This window comes from Heterodontus francisci, chromosome 12 (genome assembly GCF_036365525.1).
Source record: "Heterodontus francisci isolate sHetFra1 chromosome 12, sHetFra1.hap1, whole genome shotgun sequence".
Classification (NCBI taxonomy): domain Eukaryota; kingdom Metazoa; phylum Chordata; class Chondrichthyes; order Heterodontiformes; family Heterodontidae; genus Heterodontus; species Heterodontus francisci.
The window spans coordinates 43844617-43859671 of NC_090382.1; the positions used below are offsets into that span (position 1 = coordinate 43844617).

General features: G+C 43.1%; 1 protein-coding gene across 1 annotated transcript in view; it reads right to left on the bottom strand.

Annotated features, from left to right (window-relative positions):
• Positions 1–529: 529 nt before the first annotated feature.
• Positions 530–15055, bottom strand: part of c1qtnf2 (C1q and TNF related 2) — a 40100-nt gene continuing 25574 nt past the window's right edge. The window contains exon 3 of the mRNA XM_068043366.1: positions 530–5236. Coding sequence (XP_067899467.1) covers positions 4605–5236 — 632 coding nt within the window. The 3' untranslated portion in view covers positions 530–4604. The remainder of the gene's footprint in view (positions 5237–15055) is intronic.

The window sequence follows — 15055 nt, forward strand, 5'->3', positions numbered from 1 at the left end:
TAAGGGCATTATATTAGCATTTTTCTAATCCACTGGAACCTTTCCCACATCCAGGGAATTTTGGAAGATTATAACCAATGGATCCACTATCTCCGCTGCCACCTCCTTTAAGACCCTAGGATGTAGGCCATCAGGCCCTGGGGACATGTCTGCCTTCAATCCCAATAGTTTGCTCAGTACTTTTTCCCTAGTGATGATGATTGTTCTAAGTTCCTCCCATACTATAACCTCTGCATTTGCCATGATCTAGTAAAATGGCAGAGCAGGTTCAAGGGGCTTAATGACCTACTCCTGCTCCTATTTCCTATTTTCCTATATTCCTATGATCCATTAAATGAGGCAAAGGAAGATGATGACCTTCTTAAAATCAGTGAAATACACCTTAATTCTTTTATTCTGAATTGTTTGCTATTCTCTGCTTCCAAACATTATAATCAGTGTGTCTCTACTACCTTTAGTATTATTTAAATTTTAACATTTTGCTCAGATGATCTCATTCAAATGAAAATGAAAATGAAAAGTTCATGTATTCTTCCCCAAATAAATGCTCTTTATTTCAAGTTTCAGTATGTTTAAGTCCTCAGACAACAATATGAAATATTTTAACTGGTTATCTACAGATACCTTCTGCAGTTTAAAGATGTACAATTATAGAAATAAGCATTACAAAATGACCTTATCCCATGTAACAATTCCTTGGTTCCAGAATACACACAAATGAATGTAGCACCACAACAAGTAAAAAACCTCTTACGCTCACATCCCATTTCATTTTAATAAACCATAAGAAAGCCTTTAAATTTTATATTAACATAAAGTTAAGATTCTAACATAAGTAGAAAGCAGTTTGAAATTTGAATTAAAAATTTCCATGAGTAGAACAAAGCAATCTCCAGTCAACTTTGGGATTTTAAAATGCTAAATAAAGAACTTACCAAAAGTAAATTCTTCTCCCATGTCCTATGCTGCATGGAACTGTTGTTCAGTTTGTAATATTGTGCTATAGTTATGTACTGACTATATTGAACATAAGGGAATATTTCCCGTGTGTTTGTGCAAACAGGAACTTCAAACCTTGAATTCAGCAGTTCAAGGATGACCTATGACACCGATACTGTGGTCCCAATGTTAACTCTGGGCATGAGTACAGTGTGGGGTCTCGGCTACGTGATGCCCAGAGAGATTTTAACTCACAGGCTTTGCTTCCATGCCTGAGATCAGATTACCACACAAACACGGCGAGAATCACTAGCTGGCTGGTGGGCGGGAGGGGGATTTCGGGCAGCAGGAAGCCGCGACTGACAACGCAAGGGAGTGCTCCCAGGCACTTAGGTCAGTGGCTAACAGATAATCAGGAGGTGAATGGAGGGAGGGTGGGAGGGAAGGATAGAAGCCTAGATGAGGGATGTCCAAGATTTACTTGTGGATCTTGAAGGAGTAGCCCTGCTCCTCCTGGCCCACATAAAAAATATTCTTTTAAAACTTATCTTCCTGGATCTCTGCTGGTCCCGCTTGTCGCCTGGTTTCCCTGGCGATTCCCGCACTCAGCCTGCGACATGCAATGAGGATTAAAATCATCTCAGGGTCTTAATTGTGTCATAAGACATTTGCATATTTATAAGGTCCTTGCTGCCTGTGGTGAGCCCCTCTCAGGCCTCCTGAACCCTAGGAATTAAATGGTGTTGGCTGAGAGCATGGTGCGAACAGGGAGGTGAGTACTCTTCCCCTATTTGAATGAAACCACCCCCACCCTTCCACTCACCCAATTCTTGTCAGGCACATGGTTTAAAATCAGGGCTTGTGTTCCTCCTAGAACTTATTAAGACAACATAACCATGCCAATCAAGGCATACAGCAGCCAAATCAATAGTATGTAATTGGTCAAACACCAACAAAAGACTGTAAGTGTTGGAATAAGATTATTTCAGGTTGGTAATTAGGCTAATTATAACAATATTAGGCAGGAACTGAAGAATTTAGATTGGGGGCGGCTGTTTGAGGGTAAATCAACATCTGACATGTGGGAGTCTTTCAAACGTCAGCTGATTAGAATCCAGGACCAGCATGTTCCTGTGAGGAAGAAAGACAAGTTTGGCAAGTTTCGGGAAGCTTGGATAACACGGGATATTGTGAGCCTAGTTAAAAAGACAAAGGAAGCATTTGTAAGGGCTGGAAGGCTAGGAACAGATGAAGCACTTGAGGAATAGAAAGACAGTAGGAAGGAACTTAAGCAAGGAGTTAGGAGGGCTAAAAGGGGTCATGAAAAGTCATTGGCAAACAGGATTAAGGAAAATCCCAAGGCTTTTTATACATATATAAAGAGCAAGAGGGTAACCAGGGAAAGGGTTGGCCCACTCAAGGACAGAGATCGGAATCTATGCATGGAGCCAGAGGAAATGGGTGAGGTGCTAAATGAGTACTTTGCATCAGTATTCACCAAGGAGAAGGACTTGGTGGATGATGAGCCTAGGGAAGGGAGTGCAGATAGTCTCAGTCATCTCATTATCAAAAAGGAGGAGGTGTTGGGTGTCTTGCAAAGCATTAAGGTAGATAAGTCCCCAGGACCTGATGGGATCTACCCTAGAATACTGAGGGAGGCAAGGGAAGAAATTGCTGGGGCCTTGACAGAAATCTTTGCATCCTCATTGGCTACAGGTGAGGTCCCAGAGGACTGAAGAATAGCCAATGTTGTTCCTTTGTTTAAGAAGGGTGGTAAGGATAATCCAGGAAATTATAGGCTGGTGGGCCTTACGCCAGTGGTAGGGAAACTATGAGAGAGGATTCTTCGGGACAGGATTTACTCCCATTTGGAAACAAGCGAACTTATTAGCGAGAGACAGCATGGTTTTGTGAAGGGGAGGTCGTGTCTTACTAATTTGATTGAGTTTTTTGAGGAAGTGACGAAGATGATTGATGAGGGAAGGGCGGTGGATGTTGTCTATATGGACTTTAGTAAAGCATTTGACAAGGTCCCGCATGGCAGACTGGTGCTAAAGGTGAAGTCACACAGGATCAGAGGTGAGCTGGCAAGATGGATACAGAACTAGCTCAGTCACAGAAGACAGAGGGTAACAGTGGATGGGTGTTTTTCTGAATGGAGGGATGTGACTAGTGGTGTTCCGCAGGGATCAGTGCTGGGACCTTTGCTGTTTGTAGTATATATAAATGATTTGGAGGAAAATGTAGCTGGTCTGATTAGTAAGTTTGCGGATGAAACAAAGGTTGGTGGAGTTGCGGATAATGATGAGAATTGTCAGAGGATACAGCAGGATATAGATCGGTTGGAGACTTGGGCGGAGAAATGGCAGATGGTGTTTAATCCAGACAAATGTGCGGTAATGCATTTTGGAAGATCAAATACAGGTGGGAAGTATACAGTAAATGGCAGAACCCTTAGGAGTATTGACAGGCAGAGAGATCTGGGCATACAGGTCCACAGGTCACTGAAAGTGGCAACGCAGGTGGATAAGGTAGTCAAGAAGGCATACGGCATGCTTGCCTTCATCGGTCGGGGCATAGAGTATAAACTTGGCAAGTCATGTTGCAGCTGTACAGAACCTTAGTTAGGCCACACTTAGAATATTGCGTGCAATTCTGGTCGCCACACTACCAGAAGGATGTGGAGGCTTTGGAGAGGGTACAGAGGAGGTTGACCAGGATGTTGCCTGGTCTGGAGGGCATTAGCTATGAGGAGAGGTTGGAAAAACTCGGATTGTTTTCACTGGAACGACGGAGGTGGAGGGGCGACATGATAGGGGTTTACAAAGTTATGAGCGGCATGGACAGAGTGGATAGTCAGAAGCTTTTTCCCAGGGTGGAAGAGTCAGTAACTAGGGGACATAGGTTTAAGGTGCGAGGGGCAAAGTTTAGAGGGGATGTGCGAGACAAGTTTTTTACACAGAGGGTGGTGAGTGCCTGGAACTTGCTGCCAGGGGAGGTGGTGGAAGCAGATACGATAGCGATGTTTAAGAGATAGCTTGACAAATATATGAATAGGAAGGGAATAGAGGGATATGGGCCCCGGAAGTGCAGAAGGTGTTAGTTTCGGCAGGCATCAAGATCGGCGCAGGCTTGGAGTGCCGAATGGCCTGTTCCTGTGCTGTACTGTTCTTTGTTCTTTGTAATTATTTGAGATGTTAACAGCAGAAATAATTACCATAAAAGCTGCCGATTATTGTAAAATCCTAACTGATTCACTCATGCTCTTCAGGTGAAGGGAGCTTGCTTACAAGTGCCTCTCATTCACAATATGTGGCTGGCTCATTCCACTCCAAAGTGGCCCAGCAAAGCAGTCAGCTTTGAAGACAAATGCTAAGATAAAGGCCAATCCCCATCACCATCTCAGGGCAACTAGGGTGGGCAATTAATGTAGCCCTGTCAGTGTCATTGACATCTGCAGAAGAGATTTAAACAAAAACTTACTGGTTCCCTGTGACATTCTTACGTCTGTTATTTTAATGGAGGTATTATCATGTTAGGTTATTGCATTAATATCATTGATTTTAAATAACCTAGTCTGGATTTTACTAGGTGGTTGAAAAGGCTCTATTGCAGCATCTTTGAAATGTAAGTTTTAGAATCACAAGATACAAGACTTGGGCTTTCTAGAGAATTTCTTCTTCTTCAATTTCATTCAGATAGTCCTGATCAACGTAAATCATAAAGCCAGTGAATAAACTGTCTGCCCTGTGCGGATCATAAAACAGGCCATTCTGTTCAGAATAAAATATCTGAAGCCAAACTTCATCTTCACGTTTTAGGTACATAATAGTTGAACCAGAGGCTACATCATAGTTCCCAGTGTTAGCGTCAAAAGTCTTAATACGATATTGCCCATTGTGCACTAGCCCAATAGCAAGGTGCTTATTCGCCAGGGTAATATCATAGGAGAAGTAGTAAATGCCAGGTACACCACATATAAATTTGCCACTGGAAACATTATAGTGTCCTCCTTCATTTAAAAGGACTTTGTCAAATTTGATGGGCATACGTTCCTTTGGGTAGCTGTAGGTGATGGCTACAGAGAAGGCAGATCTTGCTGTATTGGTGCCACATTTGCAGACTCCAGGCGAACCAGGCTCGCCATTGGTTCCATTAGTGCCTTTCAGTCCATTAGTTCCTGAATTACCTCGATCCCCTCTAATACCCCTTGGTCCTCGGGGACCTGCTTTGCCAATAGCTCCCCGTATCCCCTTAACACCAGGTTTTCCGGTTATTCCTGGTTTTCCTCTGTCACCTGAAAAGAAAACATTGTTTTATTTTTCTGTACAATTTATAATCCTATAGTTACGATCATACAGGTTTCTGTGTTGAAACGGGTGAACAAGAGATTATGAAAACACTGTATAATAGTGACTTTTTTCAAAAAGAACTGCAGTGGCTATGAAGTAATTTGGGACAACCTGAAGTCATGAAAAGTGGTTTATGAATGCAAACTCTATTTTTACTGGGGAAAGGCATGACTGTTCCACCAGAGACCGCATTGAATGTCAAGGTTTTAGTGAATGATATCGGCGGGGAGTATATACCCATACCGTTATATTGGGTATGCCTGGAGTGTGACCTATTGTCTAGAATGGTAACCGTCGGAGTTGTCTATAGTTTGCCTGTAGATGGTGTTACGGCCAGGTAAAGAGGAGTCTCAGGCTCCCCTCTTGCTCTTCCTTTTATTTGACCACAATAGGGTTTATTCCTTTTAAACAGTGGTTGTGTTTACACCTCTGTGAGTGTCCTCAGTACCTTGCTCTATGGCAGCGAGGCCTGGACAACGTATGTCAGCCAAGAGCGACGTCTCAATTCATTCCATCTTCGCTGCCTCCGGAGAATACTTGGCATCAGGTGGCAGGACCGTATCTCCAACACAGAAGTCCTCGAGGCGGCCAACATCCCCAGCTTGTACACACTACTGAGTCAGCGGCGCTTGAGATGGCTTGGCTATGTGAGCCGCATGGAAGATGGCAGGATCCCCAAAGACACATTGTACAGCGAGCTCGCCACTGGTATCAGACCCACTGGCCGTCCATGTCTCCGCTTTAAAGACGTCTGCAAACGCGACATGAAATCCTGTGACATTGATCACAAGTCGTGGGAGTCAGTTGCCAGCGTTCGCCAGAGCTGGCGGGCAGCCATAAAGACGGGGCTAAAATATGGCGAGTCGAAGAGACTTAGTAGTTGGCAGGAAAAAAGACAGAGGCGCAAGGGGAGAGCCAACTGTGCAACAGCCCCGACAAACAAATTTCTCTGCAGCACCTGTGGAAGAGCCTGTCACTCTAGAATTGGCCTTTATAGCCACTCCAGGCACTGCTTCACAAACCACTGACCACCTCCAGGCGCGTATCCATTGTCACTCGAGATAAGGAGGCCAAAGAAGAAGAGTGTTTTACCTTCTTCCTTTACTGTGATCTTGAAAGAACCAATCGGACAGGTTTTGTTGAGTTTAAACAAGAATGAGGTAAGTTTATTATACTTAACAATCGAACCCCGATTTTAAAATAATAAGAAAATACGCTACACATTCACACACACATTCACATGAGAATCACACACATGCAAATAGATTACAAAGTGGAAAGTAGGCTTTTGGTTGGATTAAAGTCCAGAATAAATAAAAGTTAAATACACAGTTTGAGGTTAGATGACTCGGCGGTTGTCCGGCTGGAGTTGTACTCTTGAAGTCGTTGGTTGGTCTATGTGCACTTTGTGGCTGACCTGCTTTGCTCAGGGTTTTCTTGAAGACAGACTGGTCGGTGGTTCTCTTCCCCGGTTTCTAGCTGTAGCAGTCTGAAAGCTTGGAGGGTCCACAGTCGTAGACAGTTTTCAAACTTGATGTTTTCTGGAGCGAGAGAGAGAGAGAGAGAAAGGGAGGCACACAGCTTTCTCTGTTGCTGCACACTCAGTTACTGCTTGTCTCTGTCTGTGTAACAAAACTCCCAGTTTTCAGAATTGGCCAGACAGTCATGGTTCTCTCAATCCCCTTTGTTTTTAATGAGGTCCAAAGTCTAAAACCCAAAAATGTCTCTCAGGTGGTATTGTCAATGTTTACCCCTTGGAGAGACATCTCCACTTTTGAATGCCTTGAGATGATTTTGAATGTACCGCTAACGAGGATGATCTACTCAGCTAGACAAAGTATTGTTCTGGCTGGGCTTCTAGTTAGACTTCTGGCTCTGGTTGGGGCCTTGTAATGTGCAAAGGTGTTTCAGATGCAAATTGCAGTGGCCAACTTGGATGCCAGTTTTTAAAAAAGTTAACTGCATTAAAAGTCTAATGAAAGTTTCCAATCGATTAAATTAATATTTCTCTTTTGGCATATAGGGTTTTCTTGACAACTCCAGAATGAAATGTGATGATAGGAACATTTCATTAAAGGGGTGGAAAGGAAAAAGAAGAAAAAACACATTCATTCTCACTCACTCCTTAAATTCACTCATTAGTCTAAGAACTTCTGCAGCTGGCTTTATCTGCAACAGCTATGCTGATTTCATAATATTTAAGACTCTGTCTTGGAGAGTGATGTGTCGTCAAATGGGGTTAAAGTTTTTCTAGTATCAATTTGTAATACTCTGCAGATATGCATCTCAATAAATATGTGGTTGTTGGTGAAGCTTGGGGTCTGCAAATTTCCATTGTTGTTTAGGGCAAGTTTTCCTGTATGTACAATTTTTAACCCCTAGACTGTGGTTTCTGCAATACATAGCTTTAACCATTCAGGTTCTAGTACCTCGATAATTTTTTTCCCTAGAGTGGCAGTGGTTAATAAATTGGTTTTTAGCCCCTGCAAGGTGTCTGAGATTTTCTCTAGGCCCTTGTTCTTGCTCAATTCTGAATTGAAATTGCTGGGTTTGATTGGCTTTGGGTTTGGGACCTGATCATTGAGTTTTTCAGTGGGTAGATCCATACTGACCTCACGTTTAGTGCTGTTTACTTTAGGGCATTTTTCCTTCCCTTTTCCCTTTACTGGAGGGAGGGTCACTTTGCTAACCCACTCCATGTCCTCAGGGATATTCCTGCTCATAGGTGTCTGTCCAGCTTTCACTGCACTCCCCTGAAGCACTTCAACTAAGTGAGGCATCGCCCTCACCGTTGGTTTGCTTTTTTGGGAACTTTCCTTGTCCCTGCAGGTTTCTGCAAATGCTGTTAGCAGCCTTGGTGGGGTCTAATTTTTCCAACATTTCAGGGTCAGCTAACCAGAAAGTAGGGAATTCCAGTTGGAAAGCCTCCCGGCCCTCCTTTAACCTGTCCTCACCATCCTTTTCATCCCCTTCCTCCCTAACTGTCTGGCAGACCTGTGCTTGTCAGTCCCCTTTTGTTTTTGGCAGTGTCCCCACAAATCCACCAGCACTCTGCTGAGGGGTTCCCCAAAAACCAGTATGGGAATTAGGATTGCAGGTTTACTGGCTTCCCCACAACCTGGCACATGTAGAACACCACCACATCTTTGTGGAGTTTAGGTCAGTCAAAAGTCTGTCTTATGCGGGCTTGGGTTTCTCACACACTGACATGTTCAACCATTGGAAATTGGTGGGCCATTCTTAGTATTTCTTCACGGTACCTCGGTGGCACCACTATCTGGTGAACCACTGTCCATTCTTCATCCACAGGTCTGTGAGGAAGTCTCCACTTCCTCAGCAGCACCTAATTCTTTAAATAGTAGCCCTCAGGTACTCCTTCTGCATCAATTTCAGTTTGGGCAGTCTGTGCTAACTTCTTTAATACTGGGTCGGCTTGCTGAGCCTCAACTAGGGAAGATCTATCTAACCCATCCTTTGAGTCCTCTAACTTCCCAAAGAAGGTTTCAGATAACCAGACAGTAGGGTCACCTGTCTGCAGTGCCAGTTCAGCCTCCTCTGTTGGAGCTTGTTTGGCCATGGACCGAGTCATCACACCATCAGGGAAAATGCTGGGGACCTTCTCCTGCAACCGCTCGTCTCCTTGGCCTTTTTTGATCTCTCTAAAACCACGGTGGAGGCTACCACCCTTGCCCCCGCCAGATCATTACCCAGGAGCAAGACAACCCCATCCACCAGTAGACTTGGGACAATCCCCACAGTTACTGGTCCTGAAACTAGGTCAAGTGCACCTGATATAAAGGTATGGGCATATACCGCCCTCCAATACCATTCACTAACACTCTAGCATTCACTGCACTCTCTGGGGGAAAGGTCATGCCTTTTCCCAGCAGAAGGAATTTGGTGGCCCCTGTATCCCTAAGTATGACTATGGGCTTGCTTGCCCCACTTGAGGTGCATGGGGTCACATTTCCTTAGGATACAAAATCCTGATAACCTTCAGGGATTTTGTTAGATTTTCCCACAGTCTCAGTGATAGGTTTACTGTTGCAGTTAAAGCCACTGCCTGCTCTGCTGTGCTTTCCATCAGGGCCCTTTCTCCTGCACTGGACTGGTGTGCCCTGATTAATCTTACAGGTTTTCCCTGTAATTTCCAGCAGTTAGCTCGAAGCTGACCTGCCTTGTTGCAGTGGAAACACACAGGTCTTTGGGTCTCACTCCTGCTCTCAGTACCGTCTTTTTTGGCTTGAGGAGAGCCCCCTGTGTGCTCAGTTTTCCTTTTTTGCCCAGGGCTGTTCCGGCTCCTATCACCCTCCCACCATTTATCCTTTTTGGGGTTGTGGGGGTGACCAAGGAAAGGTTTCCCTTGGGGTAAGGACTTGTGTACAAGGGTAAATTCATCAGCCATAACTGCATCCTGCCTGGTTCTTTGAACCTTTTGTTCCTCAATAAGGGTTTTAACAGAAAGGGAAGCGAGTTTTTGAATTCCTGAAGAAGGATCACCGCTCTGAAGTTTTCATATGTCAGCTATACCTTACATGCCATTATCCACTGGTCAAAAATCAGCTGCTTAACCTTTCAAACTCAAGGTAAGGTTAATAAGGCTGCTTCTAGAGGGTTCAGAATTTCTGGCGGTATGAACATAGAACATAGAACAGTACAGCACAGTACAGGCCCTTCGGCCCACAATGTTGTGCCGACCCTTTAACCTACTCTAAGATCAAACTACCTACATACCCTTCATACTACTATCATCCATGTACCTATCCAAGAGTCGCTTAAATGTCCCTAATGTATCTGCTTCTACTACCACCGCTGGCAGTGCATTCCACGCACCCACCACTCCCTGTGTAAAGAACCTACCTCTGACATCTCCCCGAAACCTTCCTCCAATCACCTTAAAATTATGCCCCCTGGTGATAGCCCTTTCCGCCCTGGGAAAAAGTCTCTGGCTATCCACTCTATCTATGCCTCTCATCATCTTGTACACCTCTATCAAGTCACCTCTCATCCTTCTTCGCTCCAATGAGAAAAGCCCTAGCTACCTCAACCTTTCTTCGTAAGACATGCCCTCCAGTCCAGGCAGCATCCTGGTAAATCTCCTCTGCACCCTCTCTAAAGCTTCCACATCCTTCCTATAATGAGGCGACCAGAACTGAACACAATATTCCAAGTGTGGTCTAACCAGGGCTTTATAGAGCTGCAGCATAACCTCGCGGCTCTTAAACTCAATCCCCCTGTTAATGAAAGCCAACACACCATACGCTTTCTTAACAACCTTATCAACTTGGGTGGCAACTTTGAGCAATCTATGGACATGGACCCCAAGATCCCTCTGTTCCTCCACACTACCAAGAATCCTGTCTTTAAGCCTGTATTCTGCATTCAAATTCGACCTTCCATGCTTCTGGTACTAGCTCCTATGCCTCCAGGGTAGCATTTTTAGTCATCTCATAACCTGATGAACTTTCATCTGGCAACAATGAATAAACCTCATGGGCTTTTCCTGTTAGCTTGCTTTGTAACAACGGAGTCCAGCTCTCTGCCAGCCATTTTAGCTGTCTTGCAAGGTTTTCAAAAGTGATGGAAAATGCTTCCACGTCCCCCTCATTGAACTTTGAAATCAACTGGGAGAACTTTAAGAGCTCAGCACATGGCCCCGAGCTAAGGGTAGCTGCTTCGCGAGCTGTCCTTTCTCTGGGGGTATTGGTTCACCCGGTAGTGAGTTCTAGTTGCCTTAACTCCCTTTGGAAAGCTCTTTCTTTATCCCTTTCATCCATTTCTTTTTCCGTTTCTTGACACTTCCTCTGTTCCTTCTCTCTCTGGAATTCTAATTCGAGTCTCCTCTGTTCTAATTGTATTTTTGCAATCATTACCTTGTCTGTATCTGACTCTAACCCTGTTTCTGAATCTTCAGGTTCAAGTGAAACATGGTTGGCCACAAGTCTTAGGATTTCTGATTTTTGAGCTTTCGAACGGAGAGTAATCCCTAACTACCCAGCTACATTCCTCAACAATGCCGAGTGATGCCAAAAAATACCCCAGCAACTTTCCAGAGACTAATGAACCAAGTGATAGCCAACTGTGTAGTTTACCTTGATAATGTGCTGGAATACAGTGATACTTGGAAGGACCACCTGGAACAACTATAAGCTCTGTCTAGAAAATTACAGGCGGCTGATTTGGTGTTAAACCTTGCTAAAAGTGAATTTGCAAAGGTGTAGGTAACATACCTAGAGCATATAGTAGGGCAAGGGCAAGTGTTGCCAAGAACAGAAGAAGTACAAGCATTGGTGGAGTTCCCTGACCCTAAGACTAAATGAGAAATCATGAGGTTTTTCGGGATGTGTAGTTTATACCGCAAGTTTGTACCAAATTCAGCACCATAGCTGCTCCACTGATGGACTTGTTACAAAAGAATGCCAAGGTAGTGTTGTCAGGGGAGCGTCAAGCATCTTTTGAGAGGCTGAAAGCCATTTTGATTGATGAACCACTGTTGGCTGCCCCAAATTTCACTTAGCCCTTCAAAGTAGCAATTGATGCTATTGACCTGGGGGTAGGTGTAGTCATCTTACAGGAAGATGAATCGGGCATAGAAAGGGCAGTGGGATACTTTTCCAAAAAGCTAAATCGACACCAAAAGAGATACTCAACAGTGGAAAAAGAAATCCTGGGCTTACTACTAGCTCTTAAACATTTTGAAGTATATGTCCGCCAGGGCTACAGGGAGACACTGGTGTATACTAATAATAAATCCTCAGCCTCTGTGGAAAAATTCAAAAACCAGAATGCCAGACTATTCCAATGGAGTTTACTATTTCAGCCCTATCACTTAAAGATTTTCCACACTGGAGGGGTTTGGGTGGGGGGGAGGGGGGAGGGAAACCAATGTAATTGCTGATGCTTTGTCTAGAATGTAAATTTGCTTTGAGTTATCTGAGTACAAAGATTGTATGGAGCATAAATGAATTAGTTACAGGTAAACAGTGAATGAGAATGAGTGTGTAAATGCGTTTTAATTTTTTTTCATATTCTGTTTTAAGTCCACACTTTGTAATGAAATGCATTAAAAATGGCATTTCATTCCTCCAAGGGTGCAGGTGTCATGACGGTGCTTCCATTATTAATATTTTGTGAGGACTTGTGTTTAAAAGACTGTGGAAAATACCTGAGGAAATACCTGGACTTGCTTTTTTAAAGGGTCACTGGAAGGACACTTGGGTTTTTGTTTAAAAACAAACACTTACTGGAAGTCACATGTCTTAAGCTAAGTAAACAGCTGGAGCCTTATGGACTATAGAACTGTTTGGACTTAGAGAAGTCACGTGTCTGGATTTATGGCTGTCAGGAGTTTTGGTTTTATTTATGGATATTGTTTGGAGTTCAGTTGGGGTTCTAGCCTGCAGAGAGGGAGAAGCATCCAACCCATCTTGTTCCACCTCTTTGAGAAACCCTGAGAATCCAGTGTGAGAACTGGAGAAACTGATGCAGCATTTCTCCGGAGAAGCTTCTGGAAAACTTCCTCTCGAATTCTCCTGAACAAACTGCTTCTGAAAAGATCCCAGTGACAACCACATCTGTCTAGTGACACCCGTCTAAATGTACCAGGATGCCAGACCGAAAGTCATCTGGAACATTCCATATATTATCCTTTTTCTTCAAGAATTGACAGTAACTTGGCCAAAGTTGTTTTTTTTTTAACGTTGATCTCTGCAGAGCCAGTTTTTTCATTTTTCTTTATTTTTTTTCTTTAACCGGTGTGTGTGTGTGTATTAAGATATTTTAGAAGGGTAGATATTTATATTTTCATATTTCAAACTGTGTGTTAATAAGCTTTGCATTTTTATAGAATAAGTCTTGTTTTATAATAAATCAACAATTTTGTTGTTTATTAAAGAAACCTGGTTGGCAGATTTGTATTCTGAAACTAATATAAAGTATATAATTGGCCATACGGTAACTGGGTAAAATATTTAAATAAATGTTGTGACCAGTGTAGTAGTGGAACTAGAGAAAGACAGTACATTCCTCCAACCTCGGTCTTAACACTCTTCTTTTACAATTGTTTAAGAATTTAGAATTTTTTTCAGAAATTCAGAACTACAATGAGTAGAAGTCATGCGTTGTGCTTGAATGGTACAAACATTGGAACTAATGGGTATGGTTCCTTGATAGAAAGACCAAGAACAATCAATCCTTCTGCTCTAGAGTTTGCTTTCAAGGCAGTCTAACAAAATTATGAAATTCTAAAGTGCAGAGGCTCTGATATGTTCTAGTGAAGGGCTGAGATTGACAGGAGGTAGGGGCAGGCAGCATCTGTGGAACAAAGTGGCAGTGACAGAAAATGCTGAAAATACTCAGCAGGTCAGGCAGCATCTGTGGAAAGAGAAACGTTAACGTTTCAGGTCAATGACCTTTCATCAGAACTGATCATCAGTTTTCACAGTCATTTCTCTTCCTATCTTGAAGGTTCTTGATCCTTGTTGGTACAGTGTCATGGTATCAGAATTGGTTACCCAGGGCCCCATTTGGCTATTTCTCATGTAGTGGGGACAGTAGCATAGTGGTAATGTGTTACGACCAGGTGAGAAAGAGGTAAAGGGGTCCCTTTCAGCCTTCATCTGGTCTTACCGTAACAGGGTTTTATTTTTAAACACACTGTGTTTTTAGCTCCCCCTTGGTGAATCCTTTTTCACCGCTTTCCAATTATAAGGCAAAGAAACCAGCACAACAGGTTTTCTCAGGTTTAAAGAAGAAAAGTGAAATTTAATAAACTTAAACTCTAATTTGGTTAACGTCTACGGATACATGCTAGCATGCACACGTGATACACACATGCAGATAGAGACAGAAACAAAACAAAAGAAATAAAGTGGAAAAGTTTGAAGCAATATCTGAGGAGGTTTTTTGTGTTACGGTTCTTCGAGCTCACTGTAGTGTCCTTGATTGTAGGTAGATCTTACTTTTTGTTGGGGCCCAGTATTCTTCTTAAACTTTGTTTGCTGTAGGAGGCTTTTCTCTCTTGGGTTCATATGCCTTCAGTGGATTTAGAGGCTTGTGAGAAAAAGATGAAAGCAGGCAGACAGGAGAGATCTAATGAAAGGTCACTGACCTGAAACGTTAACTCTACTTCTCTCTCCACAGATGCTGCCAAACCTGCTGAGTATTTCCAGCATTTCATGTTTTTATTTCAGGTGAGATCTTCAGTCCAAGAGCATTCTGCTTTCTGCCCAAACTGTTTGTACAAATTCAAAAAACTCAGGTTGCCCAGTAGGTTAGTCATGTGACTAGCTGGTTTGACCATGTCCGTTTGTGTATTTGGCCATCTTAGCAGTCAACCCGGAATGCAAACTCCCCCACCTTCAACGTTTGGTGATCAAAAGTCCATTGTGGGTTGAATGTGTCAGGGAATGGCTGCTTTGTCCTTCCAAACACAGTCTGTTAATATGCAAATATTTTTCCAGCCATGGCTGATCTGTTTAACAAGTCCTTTCTTCACTCCAGCAACAGTTTAAAATCAATGTTCATGACAAAATTCATGTGCCTCATTCTTAGCAGGTGGGGGTCTAGCATGACATAATGTTACTGGGCTAGTAATCCAGAGGCCTGAACTAATGCTCTGGTAATATGAGTTCAAATCCTACCAGAGCAGGTGGGGGAAATTTAAATTCAATTAATTAATACATTTGGAATAAAATGCTATCTCAATAAGAATGATTATGAAACTACCAAATTGTCATTAAAACCCATTTAGTTCACCAATGCCC